General features: G+C 42.8%; 1 protein-coding gene across 6 annotated transcripts in view; it reads left to right on the forward strand.

Moving 5' to 3' along the window:
• The window catches only part of FARS2 (phenylalanyl-tRNA synthetase 2, mitochondrial), a 249,579-nt gene extending 231,611 nt beyond the window's left edge, over positions 1 to 17,968 (forward strand). For all 6 annotated transcript variants that reach the window (XM_055706125.1, XM_055706120.1, XM_055706121.1 and 3 more), the window contains one exon: positions 17,652 to 17,968. In XM_055706125.1, coding sequence (XP_055562100.1) covers positions 17,652 to 17,790 — 139 coding nt within the window. In that variant the 3' untranslated portion in view covers positions 17,791 to 17,968. The remainder of the gene's footprint in view (positions 1 to 17,651) is intronic.
• The last annotated feature ends 7,015 nt before the right edge of the window (positions 17,969 to 24,983 follow it).

Genomic DNA, 24,983 nt, shown 5'->3' on the forward strand with positions numbered 1-24,983 from the left:
TTTTTAAATGGCTGAGTTGTGCCAAAAGATGTGAGTTGTCTTTGAAACAATTTTTAACTGTAAATGTGACATTTCCTCCACTAATCACACTTTCTTCAGGTGAAAGATTGTAGAGTTGTCTGACTAGCTCAGCTCTGGGTCTTTGCTTGAGTAGTTACTCCAGAATGAATTGTATCTGCGGTGGTGGTTTCATAAGTTCTTCTCTTTCTTGTCTTAAGAGCTCAATTCATTTGGCATCTCAGTTTGAATGTAAACGTATTCTAAGAGGTTGAAAGGTCAGTAATTTATATGTAGTACCCAGCATCCTTCTGACCAGTCCTCATTTTACTTTGAGTTGATGTCATAAGAGATACATTGGTGCGGAGAACATCCTGTGGGGTTTTTTTTCCCAAAGTATTAAAAATCCGTGCTAATTTCATACCTGCTAATTCTTAGTCACAGGACTTCTTTAATTAAAAGGTAAATGACAAAATACTGTTAGTGTGGGTGGTATGTAATTGCAGCTAATTACTTTTTTATTACTAATTTCTTATTCTTGAAAATCCATGTACATGTATGCTCATCTCCATCTCCTTCTCTAACCAAAAGCAAACCACTCAGTGCCTCTAGCCATATGGATTTCGTATGCCATGCAGAGCAACCCAGTCTTATATGGTAATGACTCAACAACTTACTGAATCCAGTTAGCAGCTTTATAGATCATTACTCAAAGTATCTCATAGTTAAGTTTCATAACAGTCCCACTTAGACTCTCTCACAATCTCCATGTAATTATTCATTAAAGGCAACCATGCCTTCTATCGGCAAAGGAGTGATTCACTGTTAGTATTTCTTCCTCTCGATCCCCACGCCCTACTTCTATCCAGCCTTGCTTCTTAACATCCAAAAGCCAATCAGTCAGCTTACAATACTGCACAATACAGGGGAGTAGTTAAAGACAATGGTCTTGAACAGATTCATCTTTAATGGCAGTAACCTCTTAAGCGTTGCTGCTGTATTTGATGAAATACTGAAAGAGCAAGCTTACAAGCACAGGTCTCTCTTCCCAGGATCTGCATTATGTTTGCCAGAAGGGAGAACTTCACTTGCATAGACTGAAGTTTCTGCTAGAGCAGAGGCCCTGTGGAGGAACTTACACACATATGGTCTGCTCAGACCACTGACCTCAGGCTCAACTGGTGGCAAAACAGTTTGCACTGTTGCAAGATTCAGCTGTCACAGCTGTTTTTGCTTACCTCTTCTCATGCTCTCCTGAATGCATTCATTCATTTCCTAACTAAACTGGTGTATTATCATTTTTAAGAGCAGATCCAACTGGCTGCTTCTGCTGATCAGTTTTAAAAACATTGCTACCTGTGGACTTGTCCTGTATGTTTTTAAAATGTCAGCTGAATCCTCAGCTGGCAGAAAGAGATGTCATCCCATTGCCTTCAGTTGATCAGGAGATTGGACTCAGCAGCATTTGGGGACAGCCAGATGGGTTTTTTCCTCTTCCTTATATCTGAGTCTCATTTTGAACATGATGTATAACATATTTTTACATGAACTTGGGGGGAAAAAAAAGGAGGATGTGCTTTAGTGCTTATGTGGATTCAGTGAATTACCAGCTTGTGATTTTAGCCCCTGGTTCCACATGGATTTTTCCTGGCAATGTAAGTCTTGGTTTGTGCTGTTCTCACCTCCGCACTGTGCTGGCACAGTGACTGGTGCGGCCATTCAGTGAACCAGATTGGGAATCTAAGGTCTTTTTTCTTTTTCTACCTGGTCATTTTTCAACCACGTCAGCTTGCTAGTGTGGTTCATCACACATGCAGGCACTCAGGCAGATGTGCTGGGTTAGTACAGCAGGGCAAACCTGAGAAGCAGGGAGAAGCACCTTGGAGACAGGATTGGAGCAGGGTTTGGGCAAACAGCACTGCTGCTCAGTTTTATTGACTCACCTGTGTGCTACTGAAATGCTCACCCAGGATTTGAGGAAAAGAAAATAGATACAGGCTCAACCTTTAAACAAACAAACAAAAAGTCCCTTGAAGATGATCCAGCACAGTATGGATCTAAGCATGGGCTTTGTAGGTGAATGCTGAGCCTGAGCCAGATTCTTTCATTGCTTTCCTGTGGAGTTTCTGTGATGTATTGCGGGATATACAGAATCAGAACTGAGATCTGTTGAGATACAAGAGAACTAAGCTTGTCCCTGCCAGTGCAGATGCGCTGGCAATATAAAAAAGCTCTCATGCAGCTTAGAAGTATTTTAAAATGTTTTGACTATCCTATAATTGTCCAAACCCCATGCAGCCTATGCTTTGGGCTGATGCTTCAGCTTCTGTCGTGGGTTTGTCCTAGATCATTTTAACCTTTCCTCATATGGATGTTAGAGTTAAATCAAAATACCATCGAGTATCATGATACTGATTAAATCCTGTGGATGAAAAGTGTGTGGGTTTCAGGAGTGACATCTGCAATGTCTCTCTCCCTTTGTCTATTTCACACTGCTCAGCAATCTGACCTTACTGGGATGTCCAGACTGTGTCTCCATCTCTTCACTTTTTGGTGGAGACTACAGTGAAAATGTCACAGGAATATTGCAGTCCCCCTCTTCTTCCTCTTTAAGGGCTACAGTGTCTCCTCTGTCATCTCTTGCATTTTAAGGAGCTGTATTCCCTCACCGATTCCACACAGCCAGCACCTGAGTTTGTTCAGCCATCTCTGCAGAGACGTGGTGTCGCTGGCTGGGGAGAAGACTGTGTGTGTGAGCAAAGTGGAGAGACACAGTGGATGCAGGTGATTCAGAAGGGAGCATGAGTAGCATTGCAACCCTGTCAGCAGTGGGTGCCTAATCATTTTCATATTCTTTGGTACTGCGTATATTTAAAACCACAAATGTTAGAACACCAGCCGTCCTGGCTAGGTGTGACAAGAAATAGGCAAAGCAGAGAACAAACTCTGCTGATCTTAAGACCTCCTGGTGACACTTGGTGAGGTGACTGTTCAGGTGTAGCCGTTACCTGTAATCTCGGGAGCATCTCTTTCCTTCTTTGTTATTGTAGTTCAGATTAAGAAGATCTACTAGCAGAAATGATGGCGTTTTAGGTCATGCCACCAAATTGCTGCATCTTATGTTTATTAAATACCAATCTCTTCTATACCTCTGAAGTCAGTAATGTACGAATAATTTGAGTTCATTTCAGTTAGCTATCTGGATTAATAGGTGCTGTCTGGGTGCAGCTGTATGCAGCCTACACTGAATTACCTGCAAGTGAGGCAGGTGTGTGGGACATGGTGCAGGAGCCTGTGGCGTGTATCAGTCTTTCTGCTATGACTTAGATAAGCAAGAATTTGATCTTTTTGAGGAGGGGAGAGAGGAGCGTATATGTCTCAAACCTGTTTAAGGGAGTCTCCAGTTCAGGGAACAAGAGACTGAAGTACTTTCAAAGTAGTACGTGCCCCCATTAAGCCATTTTTCATTACTGTACAGGCATAAGTCATAAATAGTTTATTTGTTCCTTGGCAACTTCATATTTCATGTAAGAATGAAAGAACACATATGCAATGGAACTTTTATGAGATCAACATACAATCCTTGAAAAAGATTTAGTAAAAACATCAAGATTTCCCCAAAACTGGTGATCTTATCAATCCAAGCAAACTTGCAAAGGTTAATAAAAAGCTAGGCTTTGCAGCAATGACTTTGAATGTGTATATGTACACATATATACATATTCTTACAAAAGTATATGAAGTATTTTTTCCTGCAAAAGGCAGTGTAGGCAGATAAAATGAGAGACAGCTCCTTCCTCACAGCTATTGTATGCATAAGGAAGAGGTGCAATAAGTGAATGTGGAACAGTGAGTGAGAATGGGGAGCCCAGGATAACATGCATGAGGGAAACACAGCTGGTTATTCAGAGCACTATATTGAGGCTCCATAAGATGAGATTTCTATTCTGTTTCTGTGTTTCTGTTACGACATTAGCTGATCTCAGTATGTCCTCAGACATTTCCTTTGTATTTTTCAGCCTCTCTGCTTGCAACAGGGCATGAAGTTATTCAGTTTCTATGTCAAAAGTCCGTAGTCCCCAGAGTGATTGTCCTCCTGAGGGTCAGCCAGCCTTCACTCCAGGATTGGTGTCTCAGATGTCTCCTAGTCCCTGAACTTCCCCACATTGCCTTGGGGTGCAGATTTCCAACAGGCTTGGTTGCAGCATTGTTTTGTTAGAAGAAAGACTTTGTCCTTATTTTGAGATTCCCTGGGGTTAAATGTGAACTTAGGAAACTGAAAGCAAAGGGTTAACCTCTTGATATAAAGTCAGAAAAGCATAAAAGAGAAAGATGCAGTTCAGCCTGTCAAGGATGTGCAGCATCTTCTGTGGCTGTTCCTTAGAGCTTTCCTAAGGCATCTCTCAGCCCTGAAGCAAAGGGGACAAACAGCTGAGTGACATTCTCCCTTTGGGATGCTCTCTTACAGGGTGGACTTTTCTGGGGGTTTTGTTTGATTGGCTTTAGGCAGTGACAGGTAACTCGGCAGCTCTTTGCTTTCCTATCTGCTGTATTTCAACATTGGCCTGTAAGGCTAACAGAAGGGTTGCTGCCCTAGAAAGGTTACATCATTTTCAGGGGATTCCTTTCCCCTCTGTCTGTTGTCTCTGCTGTTCCTCTTCAGAAGTTTTTCACTGCTTGCTTTATTTCCTGGGAATCTAGTATTAGTAACATAGAGCTCTTTTTCCAAGTATAGCAGCTATGGTTTGTATTTCCTACCTCCTTGGCTTCCTGAACTGGGTTTTTTCCTGATGTCCTTTTAATGCAATGGGATAAACAAATACACAATGTGTATTCAGTTGGAGCTACAAGGAACTATCTTTGCTGCTCAATCACTTTCTGCATTTTAAAGACCGTTATATTATTTTATGCTAAAGAGTTGAAGAGTACTGCCACCTAGTTCATCCTCCTACTCCAAAACAGGATCAGCTCTACTTATAGCATTCCTGACAGACACTTGTATAACCAGTCCTTAAAGATTTCCAGCAATGGGGACCCCACCACCTCTCCAAGCATATTTTCAATGTGAACATTTCTGCAATATGAGCTCATTACTTTTGTCTCCTGCCATTTGTGAATGTTGATGAGCAGATTATTACCTAACTCTGCAGCAGCATTTTATCTATTTGAAGGGTGTTTTTGTGCTCTCTCTTCTTTAGGCTGAGCAACCTGTGTTCTCTCAGTCTTCCCTTATAATTTGTGTTATCTAGACATCTGCTTGTTCTCATTGCTCCCCAGTGATCTGCCTCCAGTTGCCTCACATCTTTCTTGAGGTGTGGAGAGGGTACTTCAGCTGAGCCAGCAGCGGTGTTGAGTAGGACAGAAGAATGTCGCTCTGGCTGCGTTCCAGCAGTTCATCCTGGAGTGGTGCTTGCTTAGCTTAAAGCAGCACAACAACATCACAGGTTCACCTTCAGCTCCTGATTCTGTGTGGTCCTTAGATGCTTTGTGCAGCACTGCTGTATGCCCAGTTGTTTCCCATCCTCTCTGCATGCAGCTCGTTTTTTCTTGGCTAAATACAGAAGCTTACACTTGTCCTGCTTGAACTGTACACTTCAGCTTTTTCAGTCTGTCAAGATTATTCTGATCTTGTCCTCAGGTATACTTACTGTTTTACCCAGCTTAATGTAATCCACCAGTTAAAACCCACTTCTGTTGCATCCCCTATTCCATTAATGAAAATATTCCATCATCCAAGAGCCAGGATAAAGAACCCTACAAGAATGATCCTTCAGATTTGGCTATGAACTGTGGATAACTGCTTCCAGAAGCAACACGTTATTGGCAGCTACTCCAGCCATTTGGAATATCACCTTTTAGTAGTAATCATTGATCACCAGTTTTCTCATCTACCTTCATGCAATTCCCTCCAAGGTGAAACGTTTAGAAAGACGGATTTTGTACTACCTGGTTTTATGAAATGGATTTAGTATTTTTCTTCTTTTTTTTTCACCTTTTGTAAAAAATTTTCCTAAGCTTTTTCAACTTTGAAACTGCTTGAAGCTGCCAATGGATCCATATTTTGTGGCATATTGATCTTAGACCATTTTTTTTTAATCTGGTTTAGCTGACTGAAGATACGTGCCATATGCACATACACACCCCTACATGTGCAGCTGCCTGCCTTGGTGTTTTGCTGCTTCCTGCAGTTTATTGGTTATTGACTTATTAGTTTGTTGCCCCTTTATAGAGGGAAATGAGTTGTTTTGACTAGATTTGCTGGATACATCCATGTTTTCTGGTTTTGGTCTTTTTTTATTTCTATTGCATGCTTAAAAGTGGTTTGGTTATGTGCACCAGAGTCTTTCTAGGAACTTAAAGTAAAAGAAAATGGTCCATAGCTCCTATGGCTTCCTAGGTTTTTTTTCCATTTTCAAAAATAAGCACTCTGTTTGACCTTTTCCAAACATTTGGTACCCTACTTGTCCTCCATGAACTCTCAAAGGCAACTGATAACAGCTCTGAGATTTCTTCTGCTCATTCCTAAAGTATCTTAGGGCAAAGTTCATCTCTTGGACAATTCGAGAATATTTGATTTACTCTAGTGCTCCCTGCGTATTCCCCATTCTGAGCTGAAATCTTATCCCTCCTTTGCTGGTATTAATTCCTGCTCTAGTGGGAGGATCACTTGGCCTTTTTTAGTGAAGTCTTAGCAAAAATGGTATTTTGATCTTCCTAGTGTAATATCTCCTTGGCTTTATTTCCTTTATTGAGGGGCAGACCAATAATTTCATTGTACTTACAGGATGATGCATCTTATTTTGTGCCCTGACCTTTTAGTCTTCGTGCCCACATGGTGTTTAAATGTATGATGCTCCTATCAACTTACCACAGGAGGCATCCACTGTGCATACATCCTATCACATTTACATTTTTCTTTTCATTTGTCTTTTCATAAAGAGTACCCATAATATTAAGGGGGCAACACGCCAAACATGGCAGTCAATTTTCCAAACTAATGCTCATTTTGACAGCTGTAAACATTCTGGCCAGTGTGCCTGATTGGTATATGTTGTCATCATTTGGCTAGTTTCAATGGTGCTGTGACATTTTCCCCACTGTTATATTCAAAACAATCAGGCAAGCCTCACCTACAAGACACAGGCTCTTTGTCTGTCATCATGGTCCTAATGTATTACTTGTGCAAACACGATCCAGCAAGAGAAATGTTTAACAGCCAGTTTTCCTGTGTGCTAACAGTAGTTTAATTTGCTGGCCAGTAGTTATGCTTACTTTGGGGACTTTTTCCGTGTTGTCTTCCCAAGGCAGCAACTGTCAGAAAAGCAATGACAACAGGTTTCTTGTGACTGTCTGTGTGGAACCATGCTACCCTTAGGGAGGGAAAGTGGGGAATTTCTGCATCTCCAAAACAAATCCAGTTAGCCAGAATAAGCTTAGTAAAACCTGACAATTCTGAGAGGAAGAACAATGGATGGACTGGAAGGAGATTGTAAACAACACTTAATTGTGCAAGCAGCTGCAGAATTCTCACCGGCTTTAACACATACTGTAAGCAGCCCCACTGAGAACCCCCCTATATTTGTAGACGTAGGTACCAATGTTTGTAAGTCACTTTCTAGCCCTGCAGGCTGCCCGGGAGAGCAGGCGCTTTTAATGTCTGTTGCTTTTATGCAAAAAAGGACAGTGATTTCTTTTAACTGCTTCTTTCAGTTTTGAAGTCCCTCCCGTCTTCTGGTCTGTTATCTCTTCCTGCTCCCTTCTTTTTCTCCCCATCCTGTTTTCTTCTTATTTGGGATTAGTTTGTCACTTAACAAACAGCACCTTTGGTTATCCTGATGTTGGCTCTGCACTTTTCCCTGCCCTGTCCATTGTATGTGAGATGAGTATACGCATATGATTTTCCTGCCATAGCCTGCTTTGTTTTCAGGGCTGCTGTACAATTTGCAGAAAAGAAGGGTGACTGGACGTGTGTGTGTGTGTTGTGTGTGAGAGAGAGTAACTTGAAAGAAGGGTATCTCAAAGGGTCTGTGTCTGCATTTACCCAGGTCCGTCCGTCCGCCCCCTCATTAATTCGCTATGTGACCTTGGAAAGATCATATAGGTTCTTGATCTGAGTCCAGAGCCGTGTTTCTCTTTACCTCAACTCTCAGCAAGTGTAAAGGGAGCTTAAACACGTAGCTCCTGGGCATGGTGAGGACAAACCCAGCAATCTCAGACATGAAATCTATCCAAGTGTCTGAAATTGCATTCAGTCCTGCCCGTGCACTTGTATGCCATCTAACTTTGTAGACCCTGATTTCTGCTAGTACTCGGTGAAGGTACCTCTGAACCAGCTGTCACTCCCATCCATCTTCATTTCATAGGAGAATTAATTGTTTTAAATTCTCATATATATTCCCTCTTTAGTCAATTATGAAATATGTTTTAATTTGACAGCAATGTTATTTTTAGTAATACTTTTTGTAGCCTTTAGTATTAACATCTAGTTGGGGGAAAAAACTGCTAAATATTTATACTTCTCTTCTTTGATCTTTCACTCAGAAGAACTGAAGAGGTATCACACAACATTTTTACTATAAATATTTTAGATAGCATGTGAAAGAGTCCACATTCACCTCTCGTGTTGGATTTGTTCACATTATTGAGATAGGTTGTCACTCTTAAGTGCTTCCAGGTGGCATTTCAGTTGTCAATGGTTGGAAACTTTAGAGCGATACTGTTGTGGCTAATGACCAGTGATGGAATCATTAATGTTGCTGTTTGACAGAAGTAGGGCCAGAACCTCTTCCACATGCTCTACTTGTATGCTGTGCTCACAGGGAGATGAATATAATGGCTTCACACAAGAAGCACAGCAACTCTACAAACACCCTGTGTCTTCCAGAGTTACTCTTTGCAAATAGATGGTGTCTCTGACCCGCTCCTGTACTAGCCAGTTGCCCTGGAAGGGCACAAGGGGTTGTGGATGAGGTATCTAAGTCATGAAGTTCTGCCAGACCCACAGAGCCTGTTGCTGCCAGAGCTGCCTCATTCTATCACTAAATTACTAGGATTTAGGAGGTCAAGAGAAATGTGGAGAAAGCGGGAGAGCCAGCAATGACAGAAAATATATTGATTTGGTGTGGTTTTGCTCACTGAAAATGTAAATTTTACTGGAAGAATTTTCTGGCTAGTAGCCAAAATGCTTCAGCTGCCAGACTTCCAGGTATCGCATGCTTCTGCTCTCCTCAGTGTGCTCTGATTCCTCATTAGCTATGGCAGCCAAGTTTCTTTTCCAGAGAGAGGAGATCCATCATAGGAATTTTTTGCCTTGGCCTGTCATGGGAAATGTAGTCCTGCCATGGGTTCTGAGCTACACGGGAAAGGAGAAAGTAAGGAGCTTAGGTGGCAGTTCCCGTGAGACACAATATCCAAACTGAGTTATTTTGTTCTTTTGTTTGCTGGGTTGGAGAATGTTTAAGCCTCTAGTGGTCAATTTTTAAACAACAGATAACAAAAAATGTTACCCCTTGCATTTTGTTTTGGTGAAAACATGATTAGGCTTTGAAAAGCATTTGACATGGCACCTTTTCAGTCAAACCCAGGGAAAGTGAAGTGAAATAAAACCCTATGCTGTACACAGAACAAGTATTCGATCCTGTCTGATGCTGAGACTATCATTTTTTCTCTTACTTTCAGCATCCAATTATTTCTCTATGTTTAGACATACAATTGTCTCAAGTATTTTACCAAACAACCTTCTCTCGTTTGGCACCGCAATGGGTAGAAGTTATTTAATTGGATTTTGTATGTGTGTGTGTGTGTGTGTGTATAAAAAAGTTGTCTTTTTCCTATCTCTATTCCACCTGTGCAGGCCTTGTATCGGTCATAGTGATAATCCTGAAGAAAAAGTAGGTTTTCCTACCCTATCCAGAGCCTCACAGGCTTGCACATGTTCTGATTTTGTGGGCATGCCCATGGCACGGCTGTTTTTTTTATTCCTGCAAGGCTCCGCCTTGGTAAGTTGAGAGAGGCATTCCATTACAAGTGCATAATGTTGCATCTATCTGGCATGGTGAGTGCTCCAGGATTGCTATGCTGACAGCAAGACAAGTCCTGAAGATATTTTTCCTCTAGCCTACTCTTGCATCTTCTTGGATTTAGAGCAGGATTTTGAACTGACTTACTACGTGGAGTGGTGAACCCCTGAAAAATGGGGAGGCCCAGTGTGAACTGAGAGCACAAAGTTGGTCTTACAAGAGCCATAGCTCTCAGGCACATCCAAGTTTAAGTCCGTGTGGAATGGATTCCTCAGTATTGGCATAGATCAGATATGATGGGAATTTTGTCACCTGTGCTTGATGATTTTCCCTAAGAGAAGGAGACTGGAGGACAAGCAGTCATCGCTGATGCTGGAATCCATCCCCTTGAGAACTGGTTTCATACCTGCTTTACAACCATTGATCGCTGCCTTCTTCAAGGAATCAGTGAGTCATTGTATTAAAAATGAAAATGAGAAAAAAACATAATCCCACACCCCAAGTCTTTGCAGGTTTTTTTTCTGGCCTTCTGTGGCAGCAAAAGTCTATGTTACAGTTAGCTTATCCCGTGGGGACTTTGGATTTTATTTTGGTATAATGGAGGAGGATATTTTTCTCCTTACTCTTCACCCTAGTGATATTTCATTGTTGCTTGCATGTAATGGATTCCATTAATTTTGATGCTGTGAGGCTTAAGAGCTTTTTAATGGGAAGTGCTTGGATCTGAAATGGGGTGACTGTCGTTGGCTGGTTACTGAGGTGACTGTAGCAGTGCACGAGGGAAATACTCACTCGGATTCTTCTGTAGCTTGGTCTATTTGCAAGAGTTCCCTCTGCTTGGGAGCTGGGCAGAAGAGAGCCCTGTGCTGCTCACACTAGTTGTTCCTTCGCTGGCATGTGGCACCAAACCGAGGTGGTCTGTTGAAATGAGAAAAAGCTGTTGGGGGCCAAACAAAAGTAATTGCTTGAATTGTTTCACTAAACAGTTAGTGAGTCTATCTGACAGCCAGGAGACTTACCTTTCAGGTGATGCTTATGAATTTTTTTTTATTTTTTTTTTTTAGTATATATCTGTTTGGAAGAAGATAGGTGGTAGATTTAGGTAGAAAAGGAAAATCGGGATCAAAACTTTTTAACCAGCCCAGTGTTTTTGGATACTTGACAATGTCTTAGATCCTATTTATGGCTCTTTAACAGTGTCTCAGTGACTGAGAAGCTGAAAAGTTTCCAAGTGCTTTCATTTTTCATCTATCTTCCATTATCTTAACTGCCACTGCATCCCATACCATGCTCTTTATCTCTCTCAGTAAGCTGGCTATTAACAGAATTTTGACTTTTTTTTTCTACATTAAGAGAAAAGCTTAAAATGGAATTAATATTAAAGAAAGAAAGAAATAATGAAAAGGCCAAGCAGGTTCAGGGTGTGTTATTCAGATACAGATTTCACCAAGTCCAATTAAAAAAGAGCAAAAAGTCCATTAGGTCTCCATTTGTGAAAGAGAAGAACAATATATCGGTCCAGCTGTCTGTCAGTGAACATGCACCTCTTTTAAAGTGGCCACCGGAAAAATCCACTGAGGTCAAATAATGTTGACAGTCTCAACATGGTTATGTTGATCTGAACCATCTTTGAAGCTGAACCATCCTTCTGCCAGGTGTCAGCTGGAAAAGATGTGCAACAGAAATTACTATTGCCTGTTTTCTGTGGGTCTGAAACAATTCTTTCTGCTGGAGGTGCTCTAGTGCCTTTGATGAGCATCAAAATCACCTTAAACAAAAACATGTCCATTTTTTAAAATATGCTGTTGTATGCAATACGCTTTTCTAGAGAAATGGAGTATTAGCATTTGAAAGGACTGATGAGAATGCATCTTTGGGAAGGGCCTTTGTTCAGAGAATTACTGCTATATTTTACGTGCATATCACCATGGTAATTGAATTATTTGCCATTGACAGTAAGGTATATAGCACAAGCCTTTTGCCATTTTCCATGATGTGGTTCCCAGAAAAGAGTGCTATTTGTCAATTTAAAATTTATAGTAGGACATTTAGCAGTTGTACCTACTGTCATAGTGGTAGATGTGGTTTGAAAGCATGAAACAAAAGGGAAAAGGTAATTACGTCATTGTTGTTGTCTTCTTGCAGTTTCATATTCCTCCCCATCACAACATGAACCATTCTGGAACTGTTGGAGCCACAAAGCAAAACCAAAGCTGTGCTCTCCGCACGGCTTGGCAGCTATGATGCTAGTAACATGAGACAGTATTTTCATTTTTTCCCATCATCATCCCTGTCAGGACATTGTTGCAAACAAAACAAGGCTTTCTTTTCCCTAAGATCATTCCGTGCATACTCAGAGCATGACATGATCTCTGTGAAGCCTGTAGTGGTCACTGAGTACTGTGTGAAGGTTTATGTGAGGCAATTACGTGATGAATCTTTGGGGGGGATATGGGATACAAACTGCTGTGGCAGGAATTGGGAGACCCTCAAAGAACCTATTTAACATGACTCACTTAACAGAGAGAAAATAATCTCAAATACTTGCATTACCATGTGCGTAGATCATAGAAACATTTAGGCTGGAAAAAAACTTTAAGATCATTAAGTCCAACCATTAACCCAGGACTGCCAAGTCCATCACTAAACCATGTCCCTAAGCACTGCATCTACATGTTTTTTTAAATATCTCCAGGGATAGTGATTCCACCACTTCCCTGGGCAGCCTGTCCAGTGCTTGACCACCCTTTCAATGAAGGAATTTTTCCTAATATCCAACCTAAACCTCCCCTGGCACAACTTGAGGCCGTTTCCTTTTGTCCTCTCGCTTGTTATCTGGGAGAAGAGACCAACCATCACCTGTCTACAATCTCTTTTCATTTTAAATGAGAGATCTTTCATTTAAAACAGTATTCTGTAGGAAAAGGTGCAATATAGATACGGTGGTGAGTAGTACTGCTCAGTGCACTGCTCAGAGTACAAAAGATATGGTACTTTTTTCACTCCTTGGTGCTGTGGGAGATTGTCATCTCTGCTTTTCTGTTCCTCAAAGTAAATCCATTTTTCTAGAGCAATGTCTGGTTCTGTGTTGCCCTCACCACAGTAATAACCTCCCTACAGAAGTCTCTGTGCTTCTGTGCTTTGGTTAAGATGGATGGAAGGTAGTACACAGTTAAAACGTGGGTCTTTTCCCCACTCACTGCTGCCCCTTTTATCTCCCCCTTCAAGTACAGGATGGAGAAATTTTCGTTCTTGGCACAGTATTACATGTGGATGAGACAAATGCCAGTACCAGGCACTTACTCTTTAAGCAACATTTTGGTTATGAAATGAGCCTGTGTCTTAGTCTTATCTAACGTGAGACAGGCTTCCCGGTGTGTTTAGGTGTTCTGCTGTTGGTAGCTTCTGGGATCAGTTTTCTAGCCAAGTGTGCTGGCTTTGGCTGGGATAGAGTTAATTTTCCTCACAGTGGCTAGTATGGGGCTATGCTTTGGATTTGTGCTGGGAACAGTGTGTTGTTGGTAACACAGGGATGTTTTCGCTGTTCAGAGCAGCGCTGACACGGAGCCAAGGCCTTTGCTGCCCCTCACCCCACCCCACCAGCGAGCAGGCTGGGGGGCAGGAGGAGTGGGGAGGGGACACAGCTGCGACAGCTGACCCCAGCTGACCAAAGGGGTATTCCAGACCATGAGGCATCATGCCCAGCATATAAAATGGAGGGAAGAAGAAGGAATGAGGGGGACACATTCAGAGTGATGGCATTTGCCCTCCCAAGTACCCATCACACGTGATGGAGCCCGGCTTCCCTGGGGATGGCTGAATTCACCCATGGGCAGTGGTGAATGAGCTCCTTGGTTTGCTTTGCTTGTGTGCATGGCTTTTGCTTTGCCTGTTAAACTGCCTTTATCCCAACCTGTGAGTTTTCTGACTTTTGTGATTCTCTCCCCCATCCCACTGGGGCTGGGGGAGTGAGCAGCTGTGTGGCACTTAGTTGCTAGCTGGGGTCAAACTGCAACACCAATTTGTTTTTAAAGCATCCTTCAGTGGACCTCCATGCAGGGAAAGCTAACACACAGGTACTCATTTTTATCGCCTAACATACCCTTTCGTTCTAGCCCTGGTCCCAGTGTCAAATTGCTCTCATGTTTGTTTTTTTTAGACTAGTGGCAGACTAAGGCCCCTTAATTTCTTGCCCTGTTCACATATCAGGTTGAAATATCGGAATATATACACTGGCCTTCAGGTTGGCCCCATGCAGCAGCTCTGACGCAGCACTGAGCAGGTCCCTAGCACTTGGAGGCGGCTACATGCCAATTCCTGAAAATCACGAGGCAAAGCTCTTTCCTCCAAAAAATGTATGAAAGAGCATTAGGCATTGTTGCACTCCAGTGTTTGTTCACAGACTGTACCTTGTTTCCTCATGCGGTGTCAGAATAAACCCCGGTCTTCCTTTTCCCTTTGAGCAGTGCTTCACTGTGTTCACTGTTTCATTACCTGAGAGCCGCAGGCTGGTGCAGAGGAGGCTGGTGACACTAAGATCAGCTGAAGCCTAATGGGAGAGGAGCCCGCGTGACTGCGAACTGCATGGACTTGTCTGGTGGTGCAGTTTAGGTAAATAAAGCCCAATGCACTCACTGTTAAGCTTCTTTTTTTTTTTTTCACCTGGTGAAACTGCTGTTCTAGGTGTTGGCCTCAAATTTTCTGTTGCTGAGGATAGAGAGCTACGGCTTCTGTATCATCGGGCTGCAGCATGACATGCAGCAGAGAGGTCATTATGCATTAGCACAGCCATCTTTAAGGTAGGCAAATTCTCTGTGATGCTGCCGAACAAAAGGAAAGCAAGAAAGGGAATCGGCAAATGTGTATTATTTGCTGCCAGTAATTGTTTTCAGTTGCAGCTGATGGCAGTGATTAATCGCATTGTCTTAGTATTTTATTTGGGGGCAGGGGGGTAAGTATTAAGCAGGGGGGAAAGCCAAGAAGTACTCTTCCCCATCTTCCTTGAAAAGTTAGCCAATACTACTATGAAAACAAAGGTTTTGAAACTTGCAGTGTATCCTTTATTGAAATAGCACTGAAACATTATACTCCTTGCAATTAGTAACAAAGATGCAAATAAACCTATCTAAAAGATGGGAGAAAAATGTAACATACCAACCATGTGAGTTATGTCTAGCCAGCCATATGTATTAGTAGATCCATCATTTTTTGGCTATAATTAAAATTAGATTAATTACACTTAGTGCAACCCCTGTTTTATTTCTCCTGCACCAATGCTTTAACTTCAGCTGCAGCTAACAGCTGTAGTCCAGTGCTGCTCTGTAAGACCTCTACCCTTTCCTAATTTAAATGCTTCCTAAAGATGCTGGTTTTCCACAACACCCACAAGAAACTATTGCGTCCTATTCTGACCTATTTAATTTGCCTTAGAATGAACTGCTTGCTGGGATGGAGGGAGGGGGATACATAAACACGTAGGTCAAGAGAAATCGTTACCTTCAGTTAACCATGACCAGTGAAGAAAGTGCTGTAGCAGCTTACACACATTAAGCAAACGTCTGCTTACATCACATTAAATGGTGGTAATGAGTTTTCCATCATGGGATATATTCCCGGTATGTACAAGACTTCAGGATCAAGCCTCTGACTGAACATCTAAATAGATTTTCAGCCAAAGCGATTTGCAAATGTTTTCGATCAGGTGATTGCTGGAGCTCCATTAAAAGCTGAACTACTACCAGCTGTAATGGTATTTGCCAGCTTGGTTTTACAAGTGTTTCTGTTGAGCCCAAATTCATGATCCTGCTCTCTTACTTAAATGTCCTTCTTACAGTGTAGCATCTGGCCAAACCCTTGTGATTCCATTTACTTGCTTCTCCCAGGTCTGTCCTTTTGACTGCTTTGCAGCAGTGGAACAGAACAGAGCAACACCTTCCTCATCGTTACACCTCCACCTCTTTTCTCAAAGATCACTGTTCTACAGCGTTTAACCTGCACCTGGGGAAGGCTCTTAGCTGGTTTTTAACGAACTGCAGTCAGCTTAACACTTTATGATAATGCAGTTTGCCCTTTCCTATGCTAGTCAGATTTAACTTCCTTTATCGTCAAAGCACACAAGAAAGGAGGAATCATCTTTAATTTGAAATAACCTTTTTGTTGTAAACTGCCAGTGGGAGGAGGGCAAGCCTCCCCCCCATGTGTGGTGGGACAAAGTTGGTATCAAATAGCAATTCTGAAATAAAAACTTCCTGCACCGATTTCTAGTAGGATTTGAGGTTGAAATGAGTATCTTGAGAGTTATCTTTGTGTATGAGCACATATAACCTGAATTTTAGTCTAATAGTCATAATAAGCATGGTTTCTAACATGAAACAGCTTTCAGGAGAGAGATGACCTGCAGCTTGTGAAATGCCTTTGTGTGCCATTAAATGCCGACTTCTGCCAGTCTGGGAGATCCTTCTGTCTAGTACTTGATCTCTGGTTTCCCATTGTTCTTCCCCTCAGATTTTCTTTTTTTCACTGAAGTGTGTTTACCTTTGAAAGAAGAAGTTGTATGGGTTCCATTTGAAACTAAAAATAAAAAGGGTGCCACAAGTGCCATTTCAATTCAGTAATACAAGCACTGCCATTGTAGAGATGCCCTTGCAAGAGCTGTGTACTCCAGCCTGGTTTTGATGGAGAGCAGGATTTTTTGCTCGATATTCAACTTACCGGTTTGCTCCTGGGCTTGCTTTAATTTGTCTTTGCCTAACTCAGCAACTCTGAAATATTTTTGTAACCCATCATTCCCTTTTCTCTGTTCCTTTTCCCTGTTCTGTTTTGTCTTTTCCTTTCCATAGCAAGGTGTGAGAAATTTTGCCATGTGTGCCTGCTGTCATGTCTTCCCTCGTTTCTTCCCAGGTTTGCTGGGCTGCTCCCACACCTCGGTGGCAGCGTGGCCGATGCCCAGGTGCAGCCATTCAGCTTTGGGAGTGACGGCCACCCTCATCCTGCATCCCTGTCCTTCTCCCACAAATGGATATTTAGATGCGTTTTGCCCCTGTTTCTTATTTCCAGTGAAGGCAAAGTCGTTGCCTGAATTGAAAAATAAACGCTTTACTCTCCTTTGCAGCTGTGTGTTTGGTGTCCTCCCTCGGGCTGGAGCCTGGGTGGCGAGGCTTGTGAGATGCTCTGCATTAGCTAGCAACATAGTGCTCTCCAGTGTGCAGAGGCTGGATGGTATTTTCCTTATGCCCATTGCCACCAGCCCCGCTGGTCTGTGGGGGGTATGTGTGCACAATGCTCCCTCAAGGTAGCCTCATGAGCACCAAAATGGGAGAGCTGTGGTGTCAGCAGCAGTTCCACGGTGTTAGCATAGCCCTCCTCCTGGGCTTGTTTGGTCTGGTAAGAAGCTACCACACCTCAGTACGAGTTGAGATATAGGGTGGACTTCAGCAAAGTCCTCTGCCGTAATTAAAATTCAGCTCAGTCCCACCTCTCCGGACAGTGTGTTTTAGCATTAAGGTGATTTTCAAGCAACAGGAACAAAATTAGACCACAAATAAAAAATGATCCAGAGGGTAAGTGTTTGGCCTCATGTATTTGCATTTGTAGGCACGTATATTTATGAGTCCTCTTCTGGTTTATATTTTGTAGGACAAAGAAGGTCAGCCATTGCTACCGTATCATTTACCGCCACCCAGAGAGGACTTTAACGCAGGACGAGGTGCATCGCATTCATCAAGCTATTGAAGAATCAGCAGTTCGAGAACTTGGGGTTGAGGGCAGGTTCTAGCATCACTGATCTGAAGCCCTAATGGCAGTTGGGTTTGATTTGGGTTTTTTTTTCTTTCTGGAGTTGGGGGGTACAAGTAAAGAGAGAGGTTTTGTGACTGACCCAAGCACATGGAAAACGATTGATAAATGGGCTATGGTAAAACTACCAGATAATAAACATTACTACTGAGAAATCATTGACAAAGAGCCGGCGCTTTATTTTAAGAAATGGGGAAACAGCAGTAACGTAAGATTACCCTCCTGTTACAATAAGAAATACACTGCCTGGTGGTTTTCTGTGTTGTTAATTGGTCCCTGGGTTCCATTAGACTGTAAATATTTGGCATTATTTCTGTGTTGACAGGATCTTCTGTCCGTGTAACAAGTGAAGCAAATCAGAGACACAGATTATCTCAGGGAAGAAAACCCCATCCCTCTCTTTTTTAAGTAAGAAATGTCAGGGTTTGCTTCAAGAAACCTTCCAAGAATTGCAGCTTGCGAAGTTTGGCTCTCTTACCTTCAGAGCACATGGGTATTGTTTTCATCTGTTACAGAGAAGGAGCCAGCGTGGCTGTGGGACCCAGTTTAGCTGTCTTCAAATGGTGGGTCATTGGTGGGTTTTTTCCTGTTGGATCCCCCTGCTTCCCCAGGGCTGAGCAGAGCTGCTTAGCAAGGTGCTCCGAGCTGTGCCGCATCCCCCAGGCAAGGAGCTCCCTTGTCTACGTTCTTCTCACACAGGCACCAGCACAAGATAAGTCTGTTCCCCTGTCACCATCAAACGGTTGATACCACGTGGGGCAGGATGGCAGAAAAGAGAAACTGTTCCCTACTATGCCCTGGAAAGCAGCTGCCTTGATCTCTCACATCTTGCTTTCTAGCAGCAGTGCCTTCTCAGAAATTTGACCTTTAAGGCAGGAAACCAAACTCAAATGGGATCTCCTACTGTTTCAGGCACCAGTCGCTTTACAGGATGCTTGGCTTTTTCATTGGAGGTTATAATAAGTAAATTCTGGCAGTGGTATGATGCTGGGACCTGTAGAAGTGTTGAAATGGTCTGATAAATACTTGATGAGCCATTTCAGATGCTGATATGGAATATGGGACCTGTTTTTGCTTGTAATGGTATTTCATACAGTCTTGCAGGTCACATCTGGCGGTTGCTGTGCAGGCAACATTCCCTCCTTCAGGGAAGAAGGCAGTAAAAGCGCTGCAATAAACAGCATCTAACACTGATTTATACCTTATCAAGAAACATCTGTGCAGCAGGCTTGTACTCAACCATAAGAAGCCAGTTACTATTGCAGATGTGACAGAAGCAGAGAGCTCATTTTAATTTCATTACTCAACATATTTAGCTGTGTAAACAAATCCTAATCTAAATGTCTGTTGTGTTATCCAAATAACTTGATTATGAAAACAATATGCTAGACTTTCTACAAGGCAAAAAGAATGGGTGCCATTTAGGCACTGGAAGAACCTACTTGGTTATTTTTAATCCTTGATCTACTAAGATCCGTAAGTACAGCCTAGCCCATTTGATGTTTCTCTGTCTCCTTCATCCTTTGCCATTTCAGGATTCTCAGTGAGGACTACTGAACGGGAGGAGCACTTCCCTGAACTGCACTGAGCAGTAATTGCTCCAAGACAGGGCCTGATCGATGCTGCTACATGGGGCAGCAAATTACGTGGATGTTAATTGATGGGATTGCCTGTGCAGAAAGTACAAAAACCTGCCTGCTGTGTGGAAGAACAAAGTCTTTTTGGGAAAACAAGAGACTATCTGGGGTGGAGTAGATTGCAAGATTCCCCTTTTAATTTACTGATTAATGAAGTTTCCTTTTCTGCTTCCAAAACCCTTAATTTCTTCCGTTATTCTGATCAGTCGGGTCTAGGGGCAGAGAAATCTGGGGAACCCAAGAAGGAGAAAATTGGGCAATGAGCCTTTGTCACTGCAGCAGCAGAGTGTCATGTCTGGCTTTGCAAGTAAACTTGGGTGGTTTTTAATCAGCCAGTCTCCATCCACTAACATCAGTTGTGTTTGATGTGTCTGGCTGTGAACTGCCCGCACTCTGGTGAGGAGGGACTCCCTGCGCCAGCCAGGTCTTGGTGGAGTAACGTTATTCTTTGAAACTCAAAAGATTAATCTCGTAGGCTGATAGGATAGGGGAAATGCAAAGTTTTCTCATGGGATCATCTTCTGGAGTAGGTGTTTTCACAGCAGCAACTTTCAGACAAAAATGCAAGCCGTTAAGATTAAAAAAAAAAAAACAAGCAGCTTCTTCAGGAGCAAGTGTGATTCAATTATATGAAAGATTTAAAGGCCTGTAAAATCAGATGGGCTGGCTGTGAGCAATTTAATATGAATACTTGGGTATGTTTAGGTTAGTTAAGCCTTTGTCATATACACTCAAGGATTAATCTACTCTAAAGACCTATTGTTCTGGCAAAGATTCACCACCACTAGCAAAGCAGACCTCAGATCAAAAGGCATCAGAGTTACATTCTTATGCTGCTGTCCTTTGGAAAGTGTGACTTTCGCTTCCGAGCCTAACCTGAATTTTACTGGGGAAGTTCGCTATGGGCAGTAATAGACTCTCAAGCCATATGGTCCCTTGTGGATACCAACTGAGAGCCCATGAGAATCTAAGGGTGTTATAGCCACGATTTATTTTACTGCTGATCAGAGACACATGATGATAACTGTCTCAGCGGCTGGGCTGATCCTTGGTGGGAGTATAGAAAACTTGACTGAGGAAGGTCCATGGTACAGTCACTGACCAACTCTGTCAAAGAAGGGGCTACCCTCAGCTATCACTTGGCTTTTCTTAAGACATATTTGGCATAAAGGTTGGTGAACTAGCTTGAAGACCAAGAACAATGTAGCTGCCAAGGTGAGTTCACTTGCTAGTTTCTGCTGCTCCACAGTCTGTCTCATGAACACCCCTCAATCTTGGGTGGGCTACAAGTCTAGTAAAGGTGGATGAGCTCCTAAATATCGAAGTGATACCATGCCTTGTGGAAATATTAAAGAGAGCAGCATTTGAGTAATTAACGTGCATGCTGACAGACTAGCGTAGTGACAGGCACAGGGCCCTGCTTCTTGTTCTTATCCAGTGTCTGTGTTTATTTTTGTGTGCTGCTGGGTTTTGTAACAGCATCCTTTAATAAAAGAGAAAAAAAGTCTATTGTAGCAAAAGAAGCTGCGCGTCCCCATGAGAACTAGCTGGGGGTTTCTGTGACTGAACAGTTAACGTCCTTTTTTAATATTCTGGGTGCTGGTTTTGTTGCCATTGGTTTTCAGGCTATCTGTGATTCCTGGAAGACTAAAAGATTTAGCTTTAACACCCAGTTTGGGATCTTCCCAGGAAACTGGCAGCAAATTTACAGTGCACTGAGACTTACCTGGTTTTGATGTTCTCGTTAAAGGCGGTACAATGGAGAAGTGTTGCAAGCTAGATAAGCAGTAAATTGCTCTGTGTTTTTTACCCTTGAGATTTCAGTGACCTCTGCCATACTATTGCCAGGCACGGTCAAACAGTTGCACAAATCTGAAAGCAGTTTTGTCCTGAGAATCCAAACTAGATTAGTAAATTGGCAGTGGTGGTCATTTGCCTTCCGTTCAGAGTGTTACTCTTGTCCATTCTGCAGGCTGTGGCCATACCGCAGCGCTGAATTTACTGCCGCCTTACTCTGCGCAGCTGTGCCAGGTTTCTCGAGTACTGACAAATTGGTCTCAGCCCTTGAATAATTCCATGTTGGGGTTAGCTTTTTTTTCTTAAATGGAAAAAAAGAAGTTTGGGGCTTTTTGTTTGTTTGGTAGTTTTTATCTGCAGTCACTAATGCATTTCAGCTGTCCCAGATAAAACTCATGGTCAAGACAGAACTCTTTGGTGGCCCATTGAAGTAAACACGGGGAGTCTTGCCCCAAAAAGCACAATTCTGTGCATCTCATTGAGTTCGTATTTGGGTAAAACTAAAGAACCTTGTCTTCACTGTGGGTTGACTGAAGCTTGGCTGGTGCTCAGTAGTTAAGGCAAGGTCAGAAAGCACTCTGTGTCCTGCCACCACCACCCCCAATACACCCACAAGTAATTTTATGCACAAGGAAATTCTGTCAAATTCAGTGTGAGCACAGAATGGTCGTGCTGGGTGTTTGAGGCCAGTTAGGTGACATCACCGAACTATCTCCATCAGAACTGTTACCACCAGGGAGAGAAAATGGGTTTGTACTTCAGCTCTGAAATAATAGTCATATTTTTAAAGCTCAGAGCTCTCTTCGGATACTGTCTGCTGTGCATCTTCACTCAGAGAAGTCTGTTTCTGTGAAACAGATTTGCTTTCTGTGCAGAACAGGCCACACTGACAATTACACACATCCTGAACAAATTTTAAGATATGTGAGCGTTGTCTCTGAAGGGCCACCAGAACTGAAGCAGTCATGTGAGCACCTTGAACAATTTTGTAGGGAACACAAGAAACCAGCCATCGTCTCTACCTGCTTTTAAACATTACTGCAATTGCAGCCAAATTTTAAGCCGAGTATCTCAGAGGAGATGACTGCAGTTCAGCACAGAGTGGGGGCGTATGCTGCGTGAAGGCACTGACTTCTCCAGGATCTGTTGTATAAGGTTTGACCATCATTAACATCTGATGCACTTGCATGTTTGGCAGTTTTCATGCTTTTGTGCTTTTGTCAGATGGCCTCTGTTATTCCATTTATGCCCACTGTTAACTGAGTGGAGTCTGATTTAGCCTGCTTTCTATACTTGGAAAAATGTGCCTAAAATCACTTCTGCTATGACCCAGCTTTCTCATTTCAGTTTTGCTTACCTTCCCTTACAGTTCTTGCTATCCAAGTTTTGTATAACTTCGGTGAAGAAACAGGGTCAGGCTGTAGGCAGGGAGATTTATTATACCACAGCCTAAAGCCTGTGCTCCCACACCGCATTACTGCAGGGTCTCTCTGTGTTCACCCTCTGGATGCAGGTGATTAACATGCAGTCCAGGGAATTGTGCCTCTGCCTGCTCAGTAATTTGCTGGGCAGCACTGCAGTCATCCAGAGCAGCTGCCACTTAAATGGGCAGTAGATTGTTCTCTTTTTGTTTTAGTGTCTGCAGCTTCCCTTGTATCGCAGTGTGACACAGCCCGCAGCACTGTGTTGGTAGTTGCTGCAGCTAAGCATCAATTAGATGCATCTCGTGATGCGGCGCCTGTGCAGCCATTTTTCAGTAGAATCACTGTGCGCTCGTGAATGGTTATTGCGTCTCCGCCTACAGACGGGAGGCACGTTGAGACCAAGGGTCAGGATTAAAAAATTATTTGACCCCAGCAGGTACAAAGAGCTGCTTGTACGATTTTGTCAATGTGTGTGCAGGTTTGAAAGTCCCACTAGGCATCTGTCCAAATGTTTAGTACTTGAAACATTTTGTAACCCAGCACTCAGTGACCGTGGTGACACTGGTATCATTTTGGGAGAAGGGAGCAGGTTTTGTAGGAGACTACAGGGTAGCTGAGCAGCAGGGCGGGAGGAGTTGTCTTCTGATGTCCTGGGCTCAAAGTCCTGAATTACCCTCCCTCCCACCATGCTACTAGGAGGCATGGATGTGAATTTGGCTGCCTGCCTTTGCATAGGCACATAGTAAATAATTAGCATGCACAGCCAGGCTCTTTGGTCATCAGTTATTGTTGTAACTGATGATTAATTGATGGGATTATTGATTCTCATGCCAAATCTTTACTCACTGGTGGTAGAGAAGCTAATAGTCATTCACAGGGTCTTTATTGACACATCTCGGTATAGAAATTGAATAAATCAGTGTAGGAGTGGAAGTGTAGGTCTGTAGGTTGGTTTGTGTCTTCCAGATCACGAGGGGATTGACAGAGGTTTAACTCGAGTCAAAGGTCTAACCTCATGTACCCACTCCGAGGCCCTTGTTGTTGGGTGTTCTGCACTTGGCAGGAGCTTTCAGGAGCGATGGAGCCATCTGAGATCACCAAACATCCCTCCAGAGGCATCTGCCCAGTGTCCTTCAGGATGCCATTGCCTGGGCACTGAGGGCTCTGAACACACGTCATGCCTTGCACAGCAACACCAGTGGTGCGGCGAATGAAGAGACGGGACGCAGCTTGATGCAAGCAAGTGTCCATTTATTAGTGATTTTCTTACAAATATATACGTTTCTACCTTCTACATATTACACACTGATTGGTTAAATCTTAAGCGTAAAAAACACTGATTGGTTGATATTTAAGGCACACCGTTAGAACAATAGGAACTTACTAGTTTATCTTGACATAGCAATAATTTCTATTCCAAGGTTAGGGAGTTTCTTTCTACGCGGCTTTCTTGATTACATATTGGCGCCATCCGTTCCCTTATCTGGCTACTTGTTTCTCTGTCCGTCTGGTTGCCTCCTCAACTGTGACGGCTCAGGGGTCTGCAGTTAGCTTGTTCCTTTGCTCCCAGGGCTTGTGCCCTACAAGTTCTAACAAGTCTCTGTTCATCAGGCTATCAGTACTTGGACTCTTGTCCTTGAGGCCTTGTCCTACATCTCCCCCTTCCTGTTGCACAAAAGAACCCCTGAAACCGAGCAAAAACAAGGCACAAGTAATAGAACAAATAAAAAACCAACTAAGACATATTATCAATGTCAAAATAACCCACTGTCTTTGTTCCGTACAATTTTACAATTTCCCCTTTTTGTTTTTGAACAGCTAGTACCAGGTTTGCCATGTTCTGCAGGGCCCTTGCAAACATGACAGCAACCAAGGTAATAGCAAACGAAACAATACTGCCAATTGAGTGAATGGATGCCAAAAAAGGCCGAAATTTTCTCAGATTTTGATAACATGTTTCTGCAATGGGGCGCCTAAAATCCACGCAGCACATACCATCAAAATCCTCACAGCCATGTCCTTGAACCAACAACAAAAAGCAGTGGCAATTTTGACTCACATTCTTAACTGCCTACCAAACAAGGTGATTTAACTCTTTAATGCTTTCCCTGCTGTTACTCTGGATAAGAGAAGAACCACTGCGACCCGTTCCCATCATAGCCTCCTACTACATTAGCATCTACAGAAAGACAATGATCGACAAAGTGTAAACAATATCAGCTTCTTTTGGATTAACATTATACATAGGTGGAAGGGCACACCAAACAAGAACTGGTTCAGTCAAAAAGTTCAAAACATCGCATGCCTTCTCTGAA

This window comes from Falco cherrug, chromosome 3 (genome assembly GCF_023634085.1).
Source record: "Falco cherrug isolate bFalChe1 chromosome 3, bFalChe1.pri, whole genome shotgun sequence".
Taxonomy (NCBI): domain Eukaryota; kingdom Metazoa; phylum Chordata; class Aves; order Falconiformes; family Falconidae; genus Falco; species Falco cherrug.